Source organism: Staurois parvus, unplaced genomic scaffold, assembly GCF_062004578.1.
Source record: "Staurois parvus isolate SC_StPar_1 unplaced genomic scaffold, SC_StPar_1.0 ptg000025l, whole genome shotgun sequence".
Lineage (NCBI taxonomy): Eukaryota > Metazoa > Chordata > Amphibia > Anura > Ranidae > Staurois > Staurois parvus.
Genome location: NW_028317821.1, coordinates 25634146 through 25652197, shown reverse-complemented (window position 1 = coordinate 25652197; position 18052 = coordinate 25634146). Strand labels below are relative to the sequence as shown.

Genomic DNA, 18052 nt, shown 5'->3' with positions numbered 1-18052 from the left:
CAAGGACACAGGGGCCCCATGATCCCCTATTGCCCGGGGGCCCCATGAGTTGTCAGTCCGCCCCTGGTTAGGAGGGCCCTACAATCTAGGAGAATATATAAAACTGTATTTTGCTTGCACTTTATTGGATGATCGAAGTGAACAGCTTCCCCTTATTTACTAAGTGAATATTCACCTTGCTAAGTAACCACTCTCTGCTCCTTTACTAAATAAACCCCACTCTGTTTGTAATAAGAGACTTATACATTTGTCAGAATCATTTTAATTTATACTTTTGAAATGTAACCATATCAATACATGATATGTTTTAACTATTTAAATTGTAATTACAATGTGGAATGAAATTGCTAAAACCATACTGCAAAGGATAACATAACATTAGTGATTGCAGGGGAATTTGCCATATGTGGGTTTTTTTTTCAAGCTGTGAAAAGACACGTTCCTGTTAAACTGATGGACATGCGACTGAATATCCTGTCCGACTAGAGACCACATATTTTCTCCAGGTCATACTAGTTTAATACCACTACATGCTGCAGGCTGTGATCATTCAAACACGTTCTACATTCCCGCTGAAGATCAGGCACTCAATTCTCCTTCATCTAGTTAATTCAAGAAGATTGTGGATTAAACTAGACTGCTTTTTTCCAGATCAGCAGACAGTCGTAATGAGAAAATGTACGGGTACCAACCCCACATATGACTTAAGTGTAGGTAGCAATTCGTCATTTTTGAAGCAAGAACATGCCACTACAGTTTCTTCTTGCTACTGCCTCTATATATTAATGCAAAAGTAATAGCAATATTTGTATGAATGGCCATTATTCACCTGTAGACATTATAGAATCAGCCCTAAATTGCAGTTGTGTTATGTATAAATTAACAGGGACTTGGGGCAACTTCTCATATTTTCTATTTTATAACATCTCAGATGACACAATCTAAGAGGGTCATTCGCTCCCACAGAGGCACCATGTGTGTTTCCAGTGCAACAGGTATTCAGGGATACTTCCGTTTGCTTAAAGTACCAACACGTTCTTATGATAATCCTTCCAGTTCAGCTATGGGCATTTACTATTATACTACTATAGGTTTACCGAAAAATGGTGTAAAATTATTACCAAACGGGTGTGAGACTGTGTTTGCTGCAACAATTTATTAAGTTAAGGAAATATTTGTATTCTTTAACATTTTAACTCATACTTATTAGTTTAAAATGAAAACAGACCTCTAGATTTGTATATGATCACATTTTAGTTGAGGCGATTGTAGCCGTATTAGTACACTTGCGACAGAAACAATTGAGTACTGTCCGTGATACTTTTTTAAATTTGCACTAACATACAATTTTGAGGTCAAGCTTTCAGGGTATGTCCCCTTCTGCTTGGACCTTGAAGAAGGGGACATACCCCGAAAGCTTGTCCTCAAAATTGTATGTTAGTGCATATAAAAAAAGTATAACATCAGTACTCAATTGTTTCGATCACATTTTAGTAAAATGTTTACTGTATTCTATCAGTGCACTATGATTTGAACATTGGTTACTGATAGTGGTGCACCAAAATGAAAATTCTGCTTACGAAACTGATACCGAAAACTCAGAATACATGTGGTCGAAAACCGAAACTGAAATGTCTGCGTATGTGGGGGTGGGTAGGTTCAAAATTTTTTGGGTTTTTTTTTTAACTTTAATGTGTATTTTTATTTATTTTTTTAACTTATGATTTTTTTGCTATCACATAGGGGACCAATAGTAGGACATAGGGGACTTCTTTGTAGGGGAGCAGGTGGGGGGCAGTGTGTGCAAGGATGGGGCAGAAGAAGAGCAGTGTATATAGTGAGGGAGAAGTGTATACACTCAGGCTCCCTCACTGGTTGCCCCTATATGTCCTTCCGGTTTTTAAATGTAATTACCGGCTTTTTTTTCCCCTTCACTATAGCTCCAAGAAGGAGCTGTCATTCTCCCCGCCACTAAAGGAAACTGAGGGGCGGGCTCACTAGGTAATGTCACTGAGTGACCCCACCCTTTTATTTCTTTTAGCGGTGGGGAGAATGACAGCTCCTCTGAGTTATAGTGAAGAAAAAAAATCCAGTAATTGCATTTAAAAACAATGCCGGTTTTTAAATCTAATTACCGGCTTTTTTCCCCTTCACTATAACTCCAAGAAGGAAATGTCATTCTCCCCTCCACTAAAGGAAACTAAGGTTCAGGAGCACTAGGTAATGTCACTGGGTGACCCCACCCCTTTATTTCCTTTAGTGGCGGGGAGAATGACAGCTCCTTCTCTGAGCTATAGTGAAGAAATAAAAATCCGGTAATTTCATTTAAAAACCAGTAGTGAAATTTAATGTTAGCTCACTGTATACACTGCTCCTCTCTTGCCTTTCTTTGCCCCCCCACGCCTGCAGTACACACAGCCCCGTATCAGCACTTGTATCGGCTAAAATTTTCCTATCGGCAAAATGCCATTAGGGCTATTTTCAGCAAATATGTTTTGCCCGCCAAAATTTCAGTGCATTCCTAGTTACTGAGGTTGGTGGTAGTCAAGATACCTATACACATGACAGCTATCAGTAAATAAAAGGTGTTTTATATTAAACCTGCAGTTATCTACTTCCCCTCAAATGATTGAAATATATGATCAATACCCAATCTTGCCATAACTGGTCAGATTGTGTTCCGCTTATGTCTGTAGACACCTTTATAATGAACTACTTATATCACTGGTCTCAGATGTATACAGACAGGATAGTAATGAATGGTCTTTTCCTAATGTCAAGACATGCTTTGGATTCTAAACATTGGCAGGATAAAAAAACACAAATACATTTTCAAGGGTTGATAGATTTAATTTAAAAGTGTGTGTGATTTAGAAGTGTGTGATTTAAAAAAAAACTATTTATTCACCTAGATGGCTGCAGTACCGATCTGAACTGCAGCTGTCCCCCGCCACCTCCACACTGCGAACTGAGCATTCAAAGACTGCTGATGGCTCATTTCTTGGGTCCTTCCCAGAACTCACTGGCACTCCGGACCAGGGGTGGACTGACAACTTATGGGGCCCCTGGACAATAGGGGATCATGGGGCCCCTGTGCCCTTGCCCACACTCAAAGCACACCCAAAAAAGCCTATAAAAGGTACCAGGGGCATTTCATGGGGCCCCCTACTGACATTCCGTATGGTCAGTCCGCTCCTGCTCCGGACTGTGGAGTCGCAGAAGTGGCTGGCTCAGGCTGTCAGCTGCCGGTCAGTAATCTGGGCAGATCCTGACATGATGACAGCTAACAGTGGACTTTAGCCTGCTGTCAGCTGAATCTGGTTTGCAGGAGTGCAGAACTAAGTGCACTCCTGTGACGGGGCGGACTGACAACTCATGGGGCCCCCAGGCAATAGGGGATTATGGGGCCCCTGTGCCCTCGCCCACACTCAAACCACCCCAAAAAAAGCCTATGAAAGGTACCCAGGGGAATCTCATGGGGCCCCTTACTGACCCCGGGCCCTCAGGCAGTGCCCGAGTGCTCGAATGGTCAGTCCGCCCCTGGTAGGGTCAAAAGAGATTTGGATTTATTTCTCCTTTAATTGCAAAAACATAAAAAAGTACTCACTGGCAAATATCAAACATACATTTTTCTAGAGGATGGAAAATCATTCCCAGTAGATGATCATGGCACATTGTTATGGGAAGTGAAGTCACTGTGACATCTGCTTTAAATTGGCTACATCAATAGAACGTACATTTGAAATGAGATTTTAATGGAAAACACTTTAACAGTGAAAAGTGATACTGTGGTTTATCCAAGCAGGGCAAAGAAAAAGGGTCACTAAACTCACCCCCCCCCCAAACAGCATATACAAACCTCTTCTTGCCCCCCCTCCCCCATTCTAAACAGAAGGCAGCCTGTAATAAAAAGGAGTGTAAATGCTTAGCTTTCTGGTGATTAATGTGTTGAAGAGCCTTAGCTTCATTCAACTGCAGGCATTAGACCCTTCAGGTGGGTCAAATACCATTTACCCCTGCTGCATGCAGTGGTTCTTCCCAATGGCTCATACTTCCTGTATTGACATATGAATCAGTGGGAGGAACCACAACATGCAGTGGGGGAGGGGTTTTCAATAAACAGGCCCCTAGAAAGTTAAACATATCTATTCATTTTTTACAGGCTGTCTTCTGTTTGAAAGTGACCCAGTGGGGACAGACTCACTTTAGATTTTAATTATGAAGATCTCATCCATATTATTAAAACCTTAGGCCAGCCCAAAATGCAAATTGAAAGAATGGAAATTTCCAACTTGTCCAAACAACCATTTGTTAAATTCTAGTATAAGGCTGAATAAACTTGTTAGACCAATAATCTTTGTACCCAAGTGAACTCTCTGAGTGGTGTCTATAAAGTAATGTAATGTTTGTAATAAACCAGACAGGATGCAGTAAAAATTTACTTAATTGTTTTTCGTATGCTGTTAATCTCAGTGACTGAAGTGTATTGCCTTTTACTGTTAATTCTGTAGAATTTGCTGTGTCGAAATATGTTCTGCGTTCAATTAACCAAGTTTCATGTGTTTCCTCATAGACTTGGATTGTCACATGCATTTATCTTCAGCTGCTTTTTATCTGCTTTGGAAGTCCATGCAAAAACCCTGTCACTGATGCTGTGAATGACATTGACAAACTGGTAAGCCTGATTTTTTAAATCAGCTCTATTACTTTAAAAATTGTATTATACCAGTCATCAGAAAACTATTTTAAATATGCTTCATGTTGTTCTGCCTGCAATAAAGAGGGAAATCTCATAAAATGCATAAAGCTGGCTGCCAATGGGCAGTTTGCTTATCGGTTCCCACAAAAAGTGAAAGAACTACCTTGCCCTAGTTGCAGTTGATCCACACCCAAATGCTCGGCTACCTTTTTTTCCCAGTTGAAGATTCTTTTGTATTTCGACACGCAGTAAAAAGGAATGCCTTTTTTTCCTGTGAGAAGATGACTTGATCAATGCTCTTTCCAAAGAAAAGACAAAGTGCGTGGGCCAGGAATAATCATACAGTTTTTTGAGGACATTAAACTCTTCTGCTACAATTGTTTTCTCTAATTGGGTGATCATCTGTGATGCTAATTCTTTAGAGTTGTTTTGGTCATGTAGCAGCTTTTTGTATGGTTCTCTTAAGGATTCCCCTATTCCCCTATTTTTTCAAATGCATTCAAATAGTAATACTATGTAAAGTGCAGAGGCACAGAGCAGGCAATCAGATTTAAAGCTGATTGCAGATTTAAACTGCTTAACCACTTGCCTACAAGGCACTTATACCTCCTTCGTGCCCAGGCCAATTTTCAGCTTTCAATGCTGTCGCACTTTGAATGGCAATTTGTACCCACATGAAATTTTTATAATTTTTTTCTCACAAATATGGCTTTCTTTTGGTGGTATTTCATCGTTGCTGGGTGTTTTATTTTTTGCATTATGAAAAAAAGTAGCAAAAAATTTGAAAAAAAAAAAGGTTTTCTTTGTTTCTATTATAAAATTTTGCAAATAGGTAATTTTTCTCCTTCACTGATGTGCGATGATGAGGCGGCACTGATAGCACTGATGGGCACTGATGAGCACTGATAGGTGGCACTGTTGGGCAGCACTGCTGGGTGGTAATGCTGGGCACAGGTGGGTGGCACTAATGGGCACTGGTGGGTGGCACTGCTGGGTGGCACTGATGGGCACTGATCATCATTGCACTAATCATCAGTGTCTTGATGATCAGTACTGATCTGTTCTCTGACAATTTCTGGTTATCGACAGTACTTTCTTCACGCTGTGACAGTGTGAGGAAAGTGCAACCGATAACCGGCAACTGTATTTACCTGGTGATCTACTGTGTCATTGGATACAGCTGATCATGTGGTAAAAGGCCGCTGTGATTGGCCTTTTACCACATGACGTGATCAGCTGCGTCCGTAGGACACAGCAATCGCGGATATTGCTGGGTGCGTGACACTGGGGGCGAGTGGGAGGGCACATTCTAGGAAGACATATGACGCCCTCCCAGAACTGGACAACCGTGCTGTAACCATCATTTGGCTACAGCGTGGTTGACAAGTGGTTAATATACTGATTTAATTATATGGAAGCTGTTTTACTTACAAAAGGATTTGTATTTTTGTGTAGCCAGTCCTGAGATTACAAACCCCCTCACACAGCACAGACAACCTTGTGCTAGGTGCTGGTGCTAGGTCACTATACTACCCCCAGCCTGTGATTGGATAGTGAAGGAGCAGCAGTAGTTTACAGATAGAAATAAAAACATGACAGAAGCTCCTATCCTTCCTTGCGCCTTAAATAAAAACAACCAAAAATAAATGCTTTGGCTATATGTTCAGTTTATTTTTAAAGAAATACAATGCTGATTTAATTGGTGTTTTTTTTTATATCTGTATGGAGCTCAACATTGAAGCATATATAAACACAAACACTCAATTATTACCTAAGCTTTATTATGTTATCTGTAATTTCACAGGTAATTTTCCATCTATATAAATCTGCAGTTTTCATTTACATAATAACTGGTGATCAAGCCATGGTTGTCCTTCACTAAGTTCTTGTATGGCTGAAACACGTTAGAACTGTTATTCCACATGGATTTTTTACTTATCTTCAAAAAGTTTTTTTGTACAGTCCCTGAAAGTGTTTTGGCTGCTATCATACAATGAAAGTCCTTAAACAGACACTTTGGGGTTTATTTACTAAACCTGGAGAGTGCAAAGTCAGGCTCACTTCTGTATAGAAACCAATCCGCTTCCAGGTTTCATTGCCAAAACGTAATTGAACAAGCTGAGGTTAGAAGCTGATTGGTTTCTATGCAGAAGTGAGCCTGACTTTGCACTCTCCATGTTTAGTAAATAAACCCCTTTCTGTTTGGTGTAACCCTGTGTCTCCCATTTGTGCTTGTGCATTGTCACCCTATCACAAGGGCTTCCCATGGAGACACGTGGTCATTTCAACACACATTATGCAGGCATGGTCCACTGTTATGACCATCAGAAAACCCACCATGAGAAATGCCATTCAGCCATTGCTGGAGTGTGGACAGAAAATGGCTGCAAAGATGCTTCAGGTGATCAGCAGCACTGGGTTGCAACAAAGGATAGAAAAGTAAAAAAATAATATATTGTTAAAAAAAGGCAATTTTTGGAATAGAATACTTTAGCAAACGAAGTGTCATTCACTTAGGGTTTACATGTCATTTCAGTTAACTGAAGTACAGGCACTGAAAGTTGAAGTCTAATGGCTTGTCATGACAAACTGTACTTTGAACATTGCTCTTGTCTTAATAAATAAGTCTGATAGTGTCATCTGGAGACTGATTATAATCGTATAGTATATTCATGAAGATTATTAACCCCCTACTTCAAATTACATCCAGAGAGTATTGAATTACTTTTAGTCTGCGCCATGTGGGAACTTTTTATGTAATCTCCAGTCAGGGCTAAATATTTCCTGTTATACAGGTTTATAATGTTTATTTAATCCCTTGAAAATTATGGAAAATATCCCAAAAGCACTTGTGTTGGTTATTTAAAACCCAGTTAAGTGGAATTTCAGAAGCTGGATTTCCCCAGGGCCCAGCAGATTACTTGGATTTAGGTAGTCAGGAACATCAAAGGCTATTCAGGTATATCTTCAGCCATCTAAAGACACAAAACAGACACAGCATTCTGTAAGGACAGCTATGCTTTATCTTTTAATAAAGCTTGTATATAAAAACACCTGTCTAGCAAACATATTGCCTTACCATTGGCTTTTTAGGTCTGAGGTTGTTTGTTGGGATTTGTTAGTTGCGTATGCAGTTTAGGGTAGCCTTATACATGAGATAATAGATCAGCTTTGGCAATCATCTAGCTACTTCCGATCACTTAGGTGGCAATACTTCAATGGGTGAAGGTGTTTACTGCAGTAAAAAAATGTACCGTCGGCGGGCCTAATCTTTTCTTTCAATATAGACAAGAAAAAGGGATCAGAGTAACACATATTTGCAGCTGCTGCTATTGAACAAGTATTGTGACAGGTCCTGTCATCAAAGCAACCTGTTAAGGGACAGCCAGATGTATCTCTTCCAATAATTTTGAGATATGCATATCTCTGACCAACCTTTAATAATATAAACCCAGCTTGTAAGTACTTGTTTATAAATTGAGCAAATGTAATTCCCCTTTGCTTCTGTTCAAAGAGTAGCTAGAACTAGAAATGGAGGGCAGTTACATGTGTAGGGTAAAACAATATTTTTTTTAACGGGTGGATGAAAATGCCGTATCTTCACATCACCAAATCATTCGATACATGCCCAACACCAAAACAACCCCAGGAAATGAAAATGGGTTAAGAAATCCAGCAGGGTGACTGATTATTCCCTGAGAGTATTTGGCCTGGAGTGCCACGATAACAGTTTTACTAAATTATTATTAGTCACACTGAATCTGAGTTTGAAATCGTGCGACTTCACTTGAATGCACACGATTGCAAAGTTGGATGTCAGATGTCTATGCAAGTCGCACCTGAACTTACAAAAAGTAGTGCATGAACTACTTTCCAGATTTTTAAATGATTTTACCACTTCTATTGCAGACAATAGGGTGAAACTTTTAAATGATCAATCGCATGACAATTCACACCAGTGTGATCGGGATTTAAGTATATATCTGTTAAAAGTCTAATCTGGTAGGCTCAGTTACATTGAAAATTATAAAAAAAAACCACTAAAAACCTTGAGAGAAACTGTTCGATGGTTTGCAGGATCTATGAAAAATTGAAATATCAGGTTTGAGTGTTGTTCAGACCATCTGTATAATATAGTGTGGTTTACGCTTTGAGCTCTTGTTATGTTATACTGTGTTTCCATCATAATTTGCTTTATTTTGATGCTTTTAATAAACAAAATTATGTTGTCTTTGGGACATGTTTTCCTCTTTTGGAGAAGATATTACCCATATGTCTAGTTGTGATGCAATTTGATATGCTTCCAGAATTTTAGAGTGAAATACACAAACCAAACTTTGACAAATAACATAGTTGGTTACATTTTCCTGGACCATAAATAATTGCTGTTTAAATGTATGAGATATGCTTTTATTACCCTTCCAGCTTTTAGGGACATGCCAGTTTTTCAAACTGTAATTCATTTTTACAAGGAATGATATGATATTTAGGTCTGGGTATCTAGCGTAAAATCAATTTACAAGGCCATATACATAAAAAGCAAACTGGGAACTGTATATTCTCCCCTACTGAGATTCATACCACTTCAGGATCCTGATGAACACTTCAGAAACATAGATGGGGGATCAACTGATAAAAGCTTCAATAGTTAAGCTGACCATCTGCATATGATCAAAATTTTTGTTGGTGCTAATGAAAAATTTGACATATACCAGCCACATGAGGATTGCCATTAGTGTAAGGTACTTTTCTTCCTAGCTTGGGAGACTTTTTAGGCATGTTCATGGAAGCATATAAAACCTGCTTCTTCCCAAACTATAAGTGCATAGTATAAATAAAAAGTAATCATCAAAACTTTTCTTTGTCAAAAACATCACCTTCTTCTTTAACCACTAGCCTACAGGGCACTTATACCCCCTTCCTGCCCAGGCCAATTTCCAGCTTTCAGCGCTGTCACACTTTGAATGACAATTGCGAGGTCATGCAACATTGTACCCATATGAAATTTTTATCATTTTTTTTGAGACAGATAGAGCTTTCTTTTGGTGGTATTTAATCACCTCTGGGGTTTTTATTTTTTCTTAAACAAACCAAAAACCACTGAAAATTTTGAAAAAAAAAACGTTTTTTTCTTAGTTTTTGTTATACAATTTTGTAAATAAGTGATTTTTCTCCTTCACTGATGTGCACTAATGAGGCTGCATTGATGGGCACTGATAGGCTGCATTGATGGGCACTGATAGGTGGCACTGATGGTCACTGATGAGGAGGCACTGGTAGGTTGCACTGATGGGCATTGATAGGCATCACTGATGGGCACTGAAAGGCAGCACTGATACATGATACTGATACATGACACTGATATATGGCACTGATATATGGCACTGATAGGCATCATTGACTGGCACTGATAGGCAGCACTGACTGGCACTGTTAGGCAGCACTGACTGGCACTGTTAGGCGGCACTGATAGGCGGCACTGACTGGCACTGTTAGGCGACACTGACTGGCACTGATAGGTGGCACTGATTGGCAGCACTGATAGGTGGCACTGATTGGCATTGATAGGTGGCACTGACTGGCACTGATGGGTGACACTGAAAGGCAGCTCAGATGGCCACTGATATGTGGCATTGATGTGCACTGGTATGCACTGATATGTGGCATTGATGTGGCACTGATGGGCACTGGCACGTGACACTGATGAGCACTGACAGGTGGCACTTTCGGGGCCACACTGATCATCAGGGCACACTGATCATCAGTGCCCTGATGATCAGTGTACATGTCCTCTCCGCAGAAAGCTGATTACCGGCTCTCCTCTCGAGCTGTCAGCGTGACAACTCGAGAGGAGAGAAATGCCGATAAATGGCATTTCCGTGTTTACATGTGATTAGCTGTGATTGGACACAGCTGATCACATGGCCGAGCCGACATCTTCGGCTCTTTCCATGATCCGCTGTGTCCGAGGGACACAGCGGATCGGCGCTCGCCGCGCTGCGTGCTCCCTGGGCCGCGCATGCGCAGTGAGAATGGTAGGACGTCATATGACGTCCTATCAGAATGAGAGAACCACCTTGCGCCCGTCATTGTACTATAGGGCAGGCGGAAGTGGTTAAACCAGGTGCCACATGAATAAAATAATCATCCATTCTGATTGATTGAATTCTTCCACCAAACATGCAAGTACCTGAATCTGCAATATGTGCTCAAATGCTTATAAGTGCTGTCAAACCACTTATGTGTCTTTTTAAATAAAAAAAAAAAACGCACTCACCAGAAACATATGACCACTTTTTGATAAGTAGGTCATGTATACTTGTTTGAAAGAAAAATTCATGTGACTCTTTTCATTCCACCTATCTTTAGAAGGTGGGTCCACTTGTATATTTGCAAGGATATATAAATAGAAACTCCCATAGCATAAGACCATTTACAGTATTTATTAATGGAAAAAGTAGACAAAGCAGTAAAACTCACAGATTCTAGCACTTTCCCAGCACTGCAGGAATAACAGTGTTCTATAACACTGGTACCTATACAAGCATGTCTGATGACCAGGGGCGGACTGAACATTTGGAAACTCAGGCTTTGTCCGAGGGCCCGGGGGCAGTAGGGGGCCCCATGAGATGCCCCTGGTACCTTTTTCACAGGCTTTTTTGAGTTTGGGAAGGACACAGGGGCCCCATGATCCCCTATTGCCCGGGGGCCCCATGAGTTGTCAGTCCGACCCTGCTGATGACACCACCACAGTGTTGTTACCCAATGCATTTCATCAGAGGAGAGGATAGGGTGGTGGAGTCATACCAATGTCTATATACCTTGGTTAAACAGTTAAGCTGGTCATAGATGGACCATTAAAAAAAAGTGATGTAGATGGAGGAATCCCCACCACCAGGACCTTGTCTTCTGATAACTGGTCTTTCTAATAATGAACTTGTCGAGAAGGAGCGGACACCATTGGATCAACATTCATCCTTCCCTGCTGAACTGGCCAATCTGTGGCCAGCTTTAATCAGAGAATTGTTAATTAGATGATAACCATTTAAGGAAAACTTCATATATGTCACAACTTAACCATACAGTCTCCACATAGTCCTACACATACAATAATATAAAAATCTAAAACATTTTACTACAAATAATTAATTAAAAAAAAAGAGATAAAATTAATGTGATACAAAAGGCTTTTTCTAAATTAAATTAAAAAGAGAATGTACTTACCTGCTCTGTGCAAGTGTGGGGGGCTAGTAAAATAAAGTTAAAAGGTAAAAAAAAAAAACATTTGGGTTTAGAAGCACTCTTCTTAATGCAACAGGTGCTGTTGAGCGGCTGGCTTTCTGCACCTCTGTTGCACAAGTTTCATATGCATGCAAATCCATTTGATGTATATAACCGTATCATTTTGTGTTAATGTTTAAAAAATTGTAAATATATTTTTTACATGGTAGAGGCTGTAGTTTCTCATCATGTGTGCAGGTTTGATTGTTGCTTAGTAGAGGTGTACCTTGCTGATCCTCTTATCTCATTTTAAATCTACCAGACAGGTGTGCCTGGCTGAAGACAGCAGATTATCTGCAATGACAAAAAAAAACACTCACAGTGCTCCCGGTAGCAAGGGATTAGTCATTTTTTATTAATAGAGAGAAATAGGTTAACAGTTACTCAAATTAATAAAGTTATTTGATAATGCTAACAAGTACTCAAGCAAGTCCTGGAAAATTAGAATTTTAAGCCTACTTTAGGTTGCTTTTAAGGCTGGAACTATTCACCATTCCAAAGGAAATAAAAGTTTTACAAAACACTCAGAACGGAGAAGAAACCTTTATTATATGTAATTAGTTACACATCTATTACTGTGCTTAAAAGCTAATCCAGAGGGGTTTTCAGGCTTGAACTGGATCTTGACAAATCTTCTCTTCAAGAAAAAACTCTGAGGGTTAAGGTTTGGCAAAGAAAATGTGTGAACAATGTTTGCTTTCCAGCCTCAACTAAATTATTCTCAGTAGAGATTCATAATGACAACTGGTCCATTAGATTCTGTAAGATTCTGACAGTCCAGGATTTATGCTGGTATTGTTACTTCCTATGTCCCATTTACAGTGTTTGCTGTATCAGAGTTGAAAAGATGTTTTTAAAAGGGGAGGGACAATTGCCTCACTTTTAAAGGACCAACCAGATGGTGAAGAGCAAGCAGGCTGGTATCAGAGTAGCAGGAAACCCTTCATGCTGTAGCCATAGGCATACCAGTTTATAGTTTTCACAAGCACATTTTACTTGTTAAATAAAGAAAAACATTATAAAACTAAGAAATGGTGATACCAGCTCCATCAGATAAAACAAAGGTTATCTATTATCTGTAAATCAGCCTGGTTAAAGTGACACTAAAGCTTTATTTTGTTTTTTTTGTTTTTTAAATAACAAACATAGCTATACTTACCTGCTCTGTGCAGTGATTTTGCACAGAGCAGCTCTGATTCTCTTCTTTTAGGGTCCCTGCCAGCGCTCCTGGCTCCTCCCTCTCAAGCAGTGACCCCAGGGAAAGTCGCTTGCCCTGGTGACACCTCTGCATGCTAGCCCCCAAGCCACTGCTCTATATGTGCATAAGACACATGGAGCCTCTGCCCCACCCCCACTCTCTTCTCATTGGCTTACTGGCTGTGATAGACAGCAGCAGGAGCCAATGGGCTCCCACTGCTGTTTCTGCCAATGAGGAGGAAGAGTCCCCAGTCAACAGAGGCTGTTGAGAACATTGCTGGATTGGAGGGGGCTCAGGTAAGGACTGGGGGGGGGGCACTGCATACAGAAGGTTTTTTACCTTCATTCATAGAGTAGATGAAGGTAAAAAACCTTGAGCCTTTAGAACCATTTTAAGGCTGGCTCTCAAACCACTCTACTGACAGCATTGGTGAAAAAGGTATGGACTACTATTGGCCTTTTGGGGCCCATCTGTAACCCACAGTGAAAAAAAAGAAATGTAGACATAGAAACACCATAAAAAGATTATTACCTAGAATACGTTTATAATCACATGTCTGTGTAGGCATTTATAGCTATTTTGAATTTTATTAATGATAGGGAGAAGATATAGGTCTGAAATGTTAATATTTCACTTGAACATATTTTAGTTAAAATCTGATTTTTGACCAGATGGTATGTTTGTGTAGCTGTAGTAGCATTTTTTAAGAATTGATAACTGATTAATTTGTATTGCTTTATGATACACAGGTAATTTGTATTTGATGTATAGCCAGGTCATTCAGTTTGTATTTTATTATGAGTTTCATTTACCTTTTATGGCCTCTTTTCCCTCTCTTTATATGGCTTAATGATTTTCTAATGTGCTTATAATTTCAATGCTGAATAAGGTTCTTTGCCTTCATTAAAATTCATCTATATCTAATGAATAATGTAATACTCAAACACCATTTCTAAGCACTTAAAATATTCAAGGTCTACAATGTTTTGCAAGACCTGCATCAGTTGAAAATGTTTACAATTTGTAATTTATACGTTTTAAAACGTTTAAAAAAATTGCGACAGCTAATGTATGTATTTTAGGCATGAAGATCTTTATAACAGTTGGCCTATTTCTATTCCAACTTAAAGATGTTTGTGTGAATTTAGCTGTAAGTTTATCAACTCAAGCTAAAGACACTCCTGAAAAATTAATATTGACCCTTGTGCATCTCAATATCCTTCTCATTAAATAAAAAATGTGGAATTAAAACCACTGGCAAACACATATATCAGCATGAAGGACACGTGTATCATGGTGGCTTAGCAGTTTGTTCTCTTGACTTGTAGTGAGGTTCTGGTATTGATTCCCACCAATAACACTGTTAATATGGAGTTTATGCATTCTTCATGTGTCTTTTTTTTGCTCTTGATTTTTTCCATTTCAACTTGGCCTGTGTGTAGCCCTGTGGTGCATGCAACAAACATTAAATACAAAAACCCATTAAAAAGTAGTTCTCAATAGTAAGCTACAGCAGGAAACTAATACTCTCCAGAAAAACATGCAACTTTAAGCGGTGCTAAACCCAAAAACGCTAATTTTTTTTATTTCAGTTTACTAATCCTTACATATCGAGGCTGGATTAGATTTCTGCAATCAGGAATACATTTTTGTCATAATCGTGCACTTTCCAGTTTTTTGAGAATTGTAGAGGGTTTGGCTTGGAATTAAACTTAGCCTGAATTTTCATCAGAGTAAAGGTCATTCAGAAAAAAAGGCATCTATAGAGATGGTTTTCATACATTGCACTGATGATGGCCAAATATCCTGAAACAGTTTTATGCAGTTTGGAATAAATGGCTGTATAATATTAGGCTATATTTGCACTGTACATGAGCGGTTCTGGAAGTACATCTGTGCAAAGGATAGGTTCACACCTATACAGTTTGCGTTTGATAAGTTTCTGCAGTGCGTTTTGCAGTGTGTTTATGCTTTTTTGTTTTCTTTTTTCAACTTTTTGCTGGGCAGAATAAAATGCAAAGTGCATCAAAAGCACATAAAAATGCACTACATGCTTTTCTGCAGCATCTCCATTGACGTCTATAAAGCCAAAAACGCAACGTTTGGCATTTAAAAAAGTCACTGACCCTTTCCAAAAACATGCACCAGGTGAAAACGCGGAGATGTGAACCTGTCCTATAGGAAATCATGTTAAATGAATTGCTGTGCGTTTCTGCAATACGCAGCGGAGAACGCATAGGTGGGAACCTAGACTAAGGGATGAAAAGCAATTATTTACATGGCTCCTCCCATTGTCTTCTTGTTTTTAGGGTGTGCGATGGAATGAGCCATGTGAAAATCTTCTGTTTTAAGCAGGCTTTACTATACTACACAATTACTGTACCACACAATTACTGTAATTTACTGTACCACACAATAGAGTGAGGAATTTTTGATTGCTTTAAACAATATGTAAACGCTCAGCTTGTAAATCCTATTCAGTTTAACCGCTTCCCGACCGCCCTATAGCAGAACTACTGCTACAGGGCAGTGCAAAATCATGTATACATATATATGATTTTGTATTTCCAGGCAGGGGGGCGTGTGCGTGCGCTGCCCTACCCACACCACCATTGGCGGCTACAGCTGTTGATCACCGGGTCCCAGCCGGAGACTCCCCGCTGGCACCGGTGATCGCCGAGGAACACTGACAGGGGAGAGGTCTGTATGTAAACTATACTGACTAATTGCCACTGCCACTATTCCCTCCAATGTCTCCCGATTGCCCAACGCATTAAATTCAAACTACTAACACAGACATACAAAGCCATTCATAATGCTGCCCCAGACTACCTCACCGACCTGATACCCAAATACCACCCTACCCGTAATCTTCGCTCCTCACAAGACCTCCTACTTTCTAGCTCCCTGGTCTCCACCTCCCATGCCCGACTGCAGGACTTCTCCAGGACTTCCCCCATCCTCTGGAACTCACTACCCCAATCCATCAGACTGTCACTTACCCTCCTCACCTTTAGGCGCACCCTGAAAACCCATCTTTTTAGGGAAGCCTACCCCGCCCTCACCTAACAGCCAATCTCCTCCACTCCTCCTACCACTCCATCCCCCACAGCCACTTCCTCCTGTACCACTATCCCCTCCCTCCTAGATTGTAAGCTCGAAAAAGCAGGGCCCTTGAACCTCTCGTGTTTTGTTTTGTTACTATATTGTCTCATGTACTGTAACCCACTATAATGTACAGCGCTGAGCAAACCTTTTAGCGCTATATAAATACTGAATAATAATAATAATACAGATCTTTCCCTGTCAGCACCAGCATGCTACTTTGTATTGCTCTGCATAGCAGAGCAATACAAAGCAGCATGCTTACATAGTAAAGTACACACAGTATACAACATAGTAAAACAGCACACAGTTAACCCTTTGATCGCCCCAGATGTTTTACACCTTCTTGCCCAGTGTCAGGGCTTTTTATTAGCACTGATCACTGTATTAGTGTCAGTGGGGATGTCAGTGGCAATTAGTCAGTTTCCCCCCAGTGTCAGAATGCCTGCCGCAGTCCCGCAGTCGCTGATCGCTGCCATTACTAGTATGGATAAACAAAATTCCAGCATATATACCGCCTTTTGTAGATGCTATAACTTTAACGTAAACCAATTACTTTACACGTATTGGGATTTTTTGTTAGCAAAGATATGTAGCTGAATACATTTTGGCCTAAATAATGAAGACATCTGATTTTTAACAAATTTTTTTTATCTTTTATAGCAAAAAGTAAAAAATATAGGTTTTTTTTTCAAATTTGTAGGTTTTTTTTAATTACTGCGCAAAAAATAAAAAATGCAGAGGTGCTCATATACCACCAAAAGAAAGTTCCATTTGTGGGAAAAAAAGAACATAAATTTAATATGGGTGCAGCGTTTCATGACTGCGCAATTGTCAGTTAAAATAGCACAGTGCCACATGTCAAAAAATGGTCTGGTCAGGAAGGGGGGTAAATCTTCTGAAGGGCAAGTGGTTAAAATAGAAATGGAAGGCAAAACATTTGAGTATAGATACACATTCCCTCTGTTCTGCACAAGAGCTGGGGGAGGAGAAACAGCAGCACTATGATATTCCCAGTGAATAGCTGTGCAATGGGGTGTGTCAGCAGAAGTCTGATCATTGGAGGAGAGCAAACTGAGTTCCCAGTACAGCCAGAAAACTGGCCACAAAGTGTGGTCAGTTTTTAATAGGAAAGCAGAGGGACTGGCAGGAACACCAGAGATTTCACACAATGTAAGCAATACAAAGAGAACAGGATACATTTTCATATAAGTACAGGGACATATCAGAAATATGAAATGTTGGGTTTATACACTCTTTAACCTGTATGGATATATTTTTATGTTCTGATACATTTTTTCTAACAGTAAATTCATGGTTACTGCTAATATATATTCTGCTTTTCTGTGCTGGACAAACAATAATCAAAAAAACATAGTAAACCTGGTTTAGGGATCTAGAGGATCTTTAGCTACAGATATAGTAGAGCCAGATCAAATGTGTGAAACTAGTGTATGGAAAACTATCTTTAGGACAGCAGGATGAGCCCTTATGTTTGCCCTCACAAATTTGGCCGGTGTGGGAACTGTCCTATTCACTAATAAAAACTAAGCTAGCTACTCATAAAGACTTAGAAATATAGTGGGTTTTTTTTGTTATGGTCCATTCCTTTTTTATTAGAACATATGTACAAACAGCAGGGTTAGTTTTTAAAAGGGATTGATATTATCAGTGTCTGGAGAGAGTTTAAAACTTGACATTCTATTATAGCTTTGTGAAGGCTTTATTAACTACTAAGCTTTAGGCAATTCAAAGTATTTCCGCTTAAA

At 39.7% G+C, this 18052-nt stretch overlaps 1 protein-coding gene across 1 annotated transcript in view; it reads left to right on the top strand.

Moving 5' to 3' along the window:
- KITLG (KIT ligand) overlaps positions 1–18052 on the top strand; it is an 86842-nt gene that overhangs the window by 30962 nt on the left and 37828 nt on the right. Inside the window, exon 2 of the mRNA XM_089652477.1 lies at positions 4574–4675. Within this exon, the coding sequence (XP_089508603.1) occupies positions 4574–4675 (102 nt within the window). The remainder of the gene's footprint in view (positions 1–4573; positions 4676–18052) is intronic.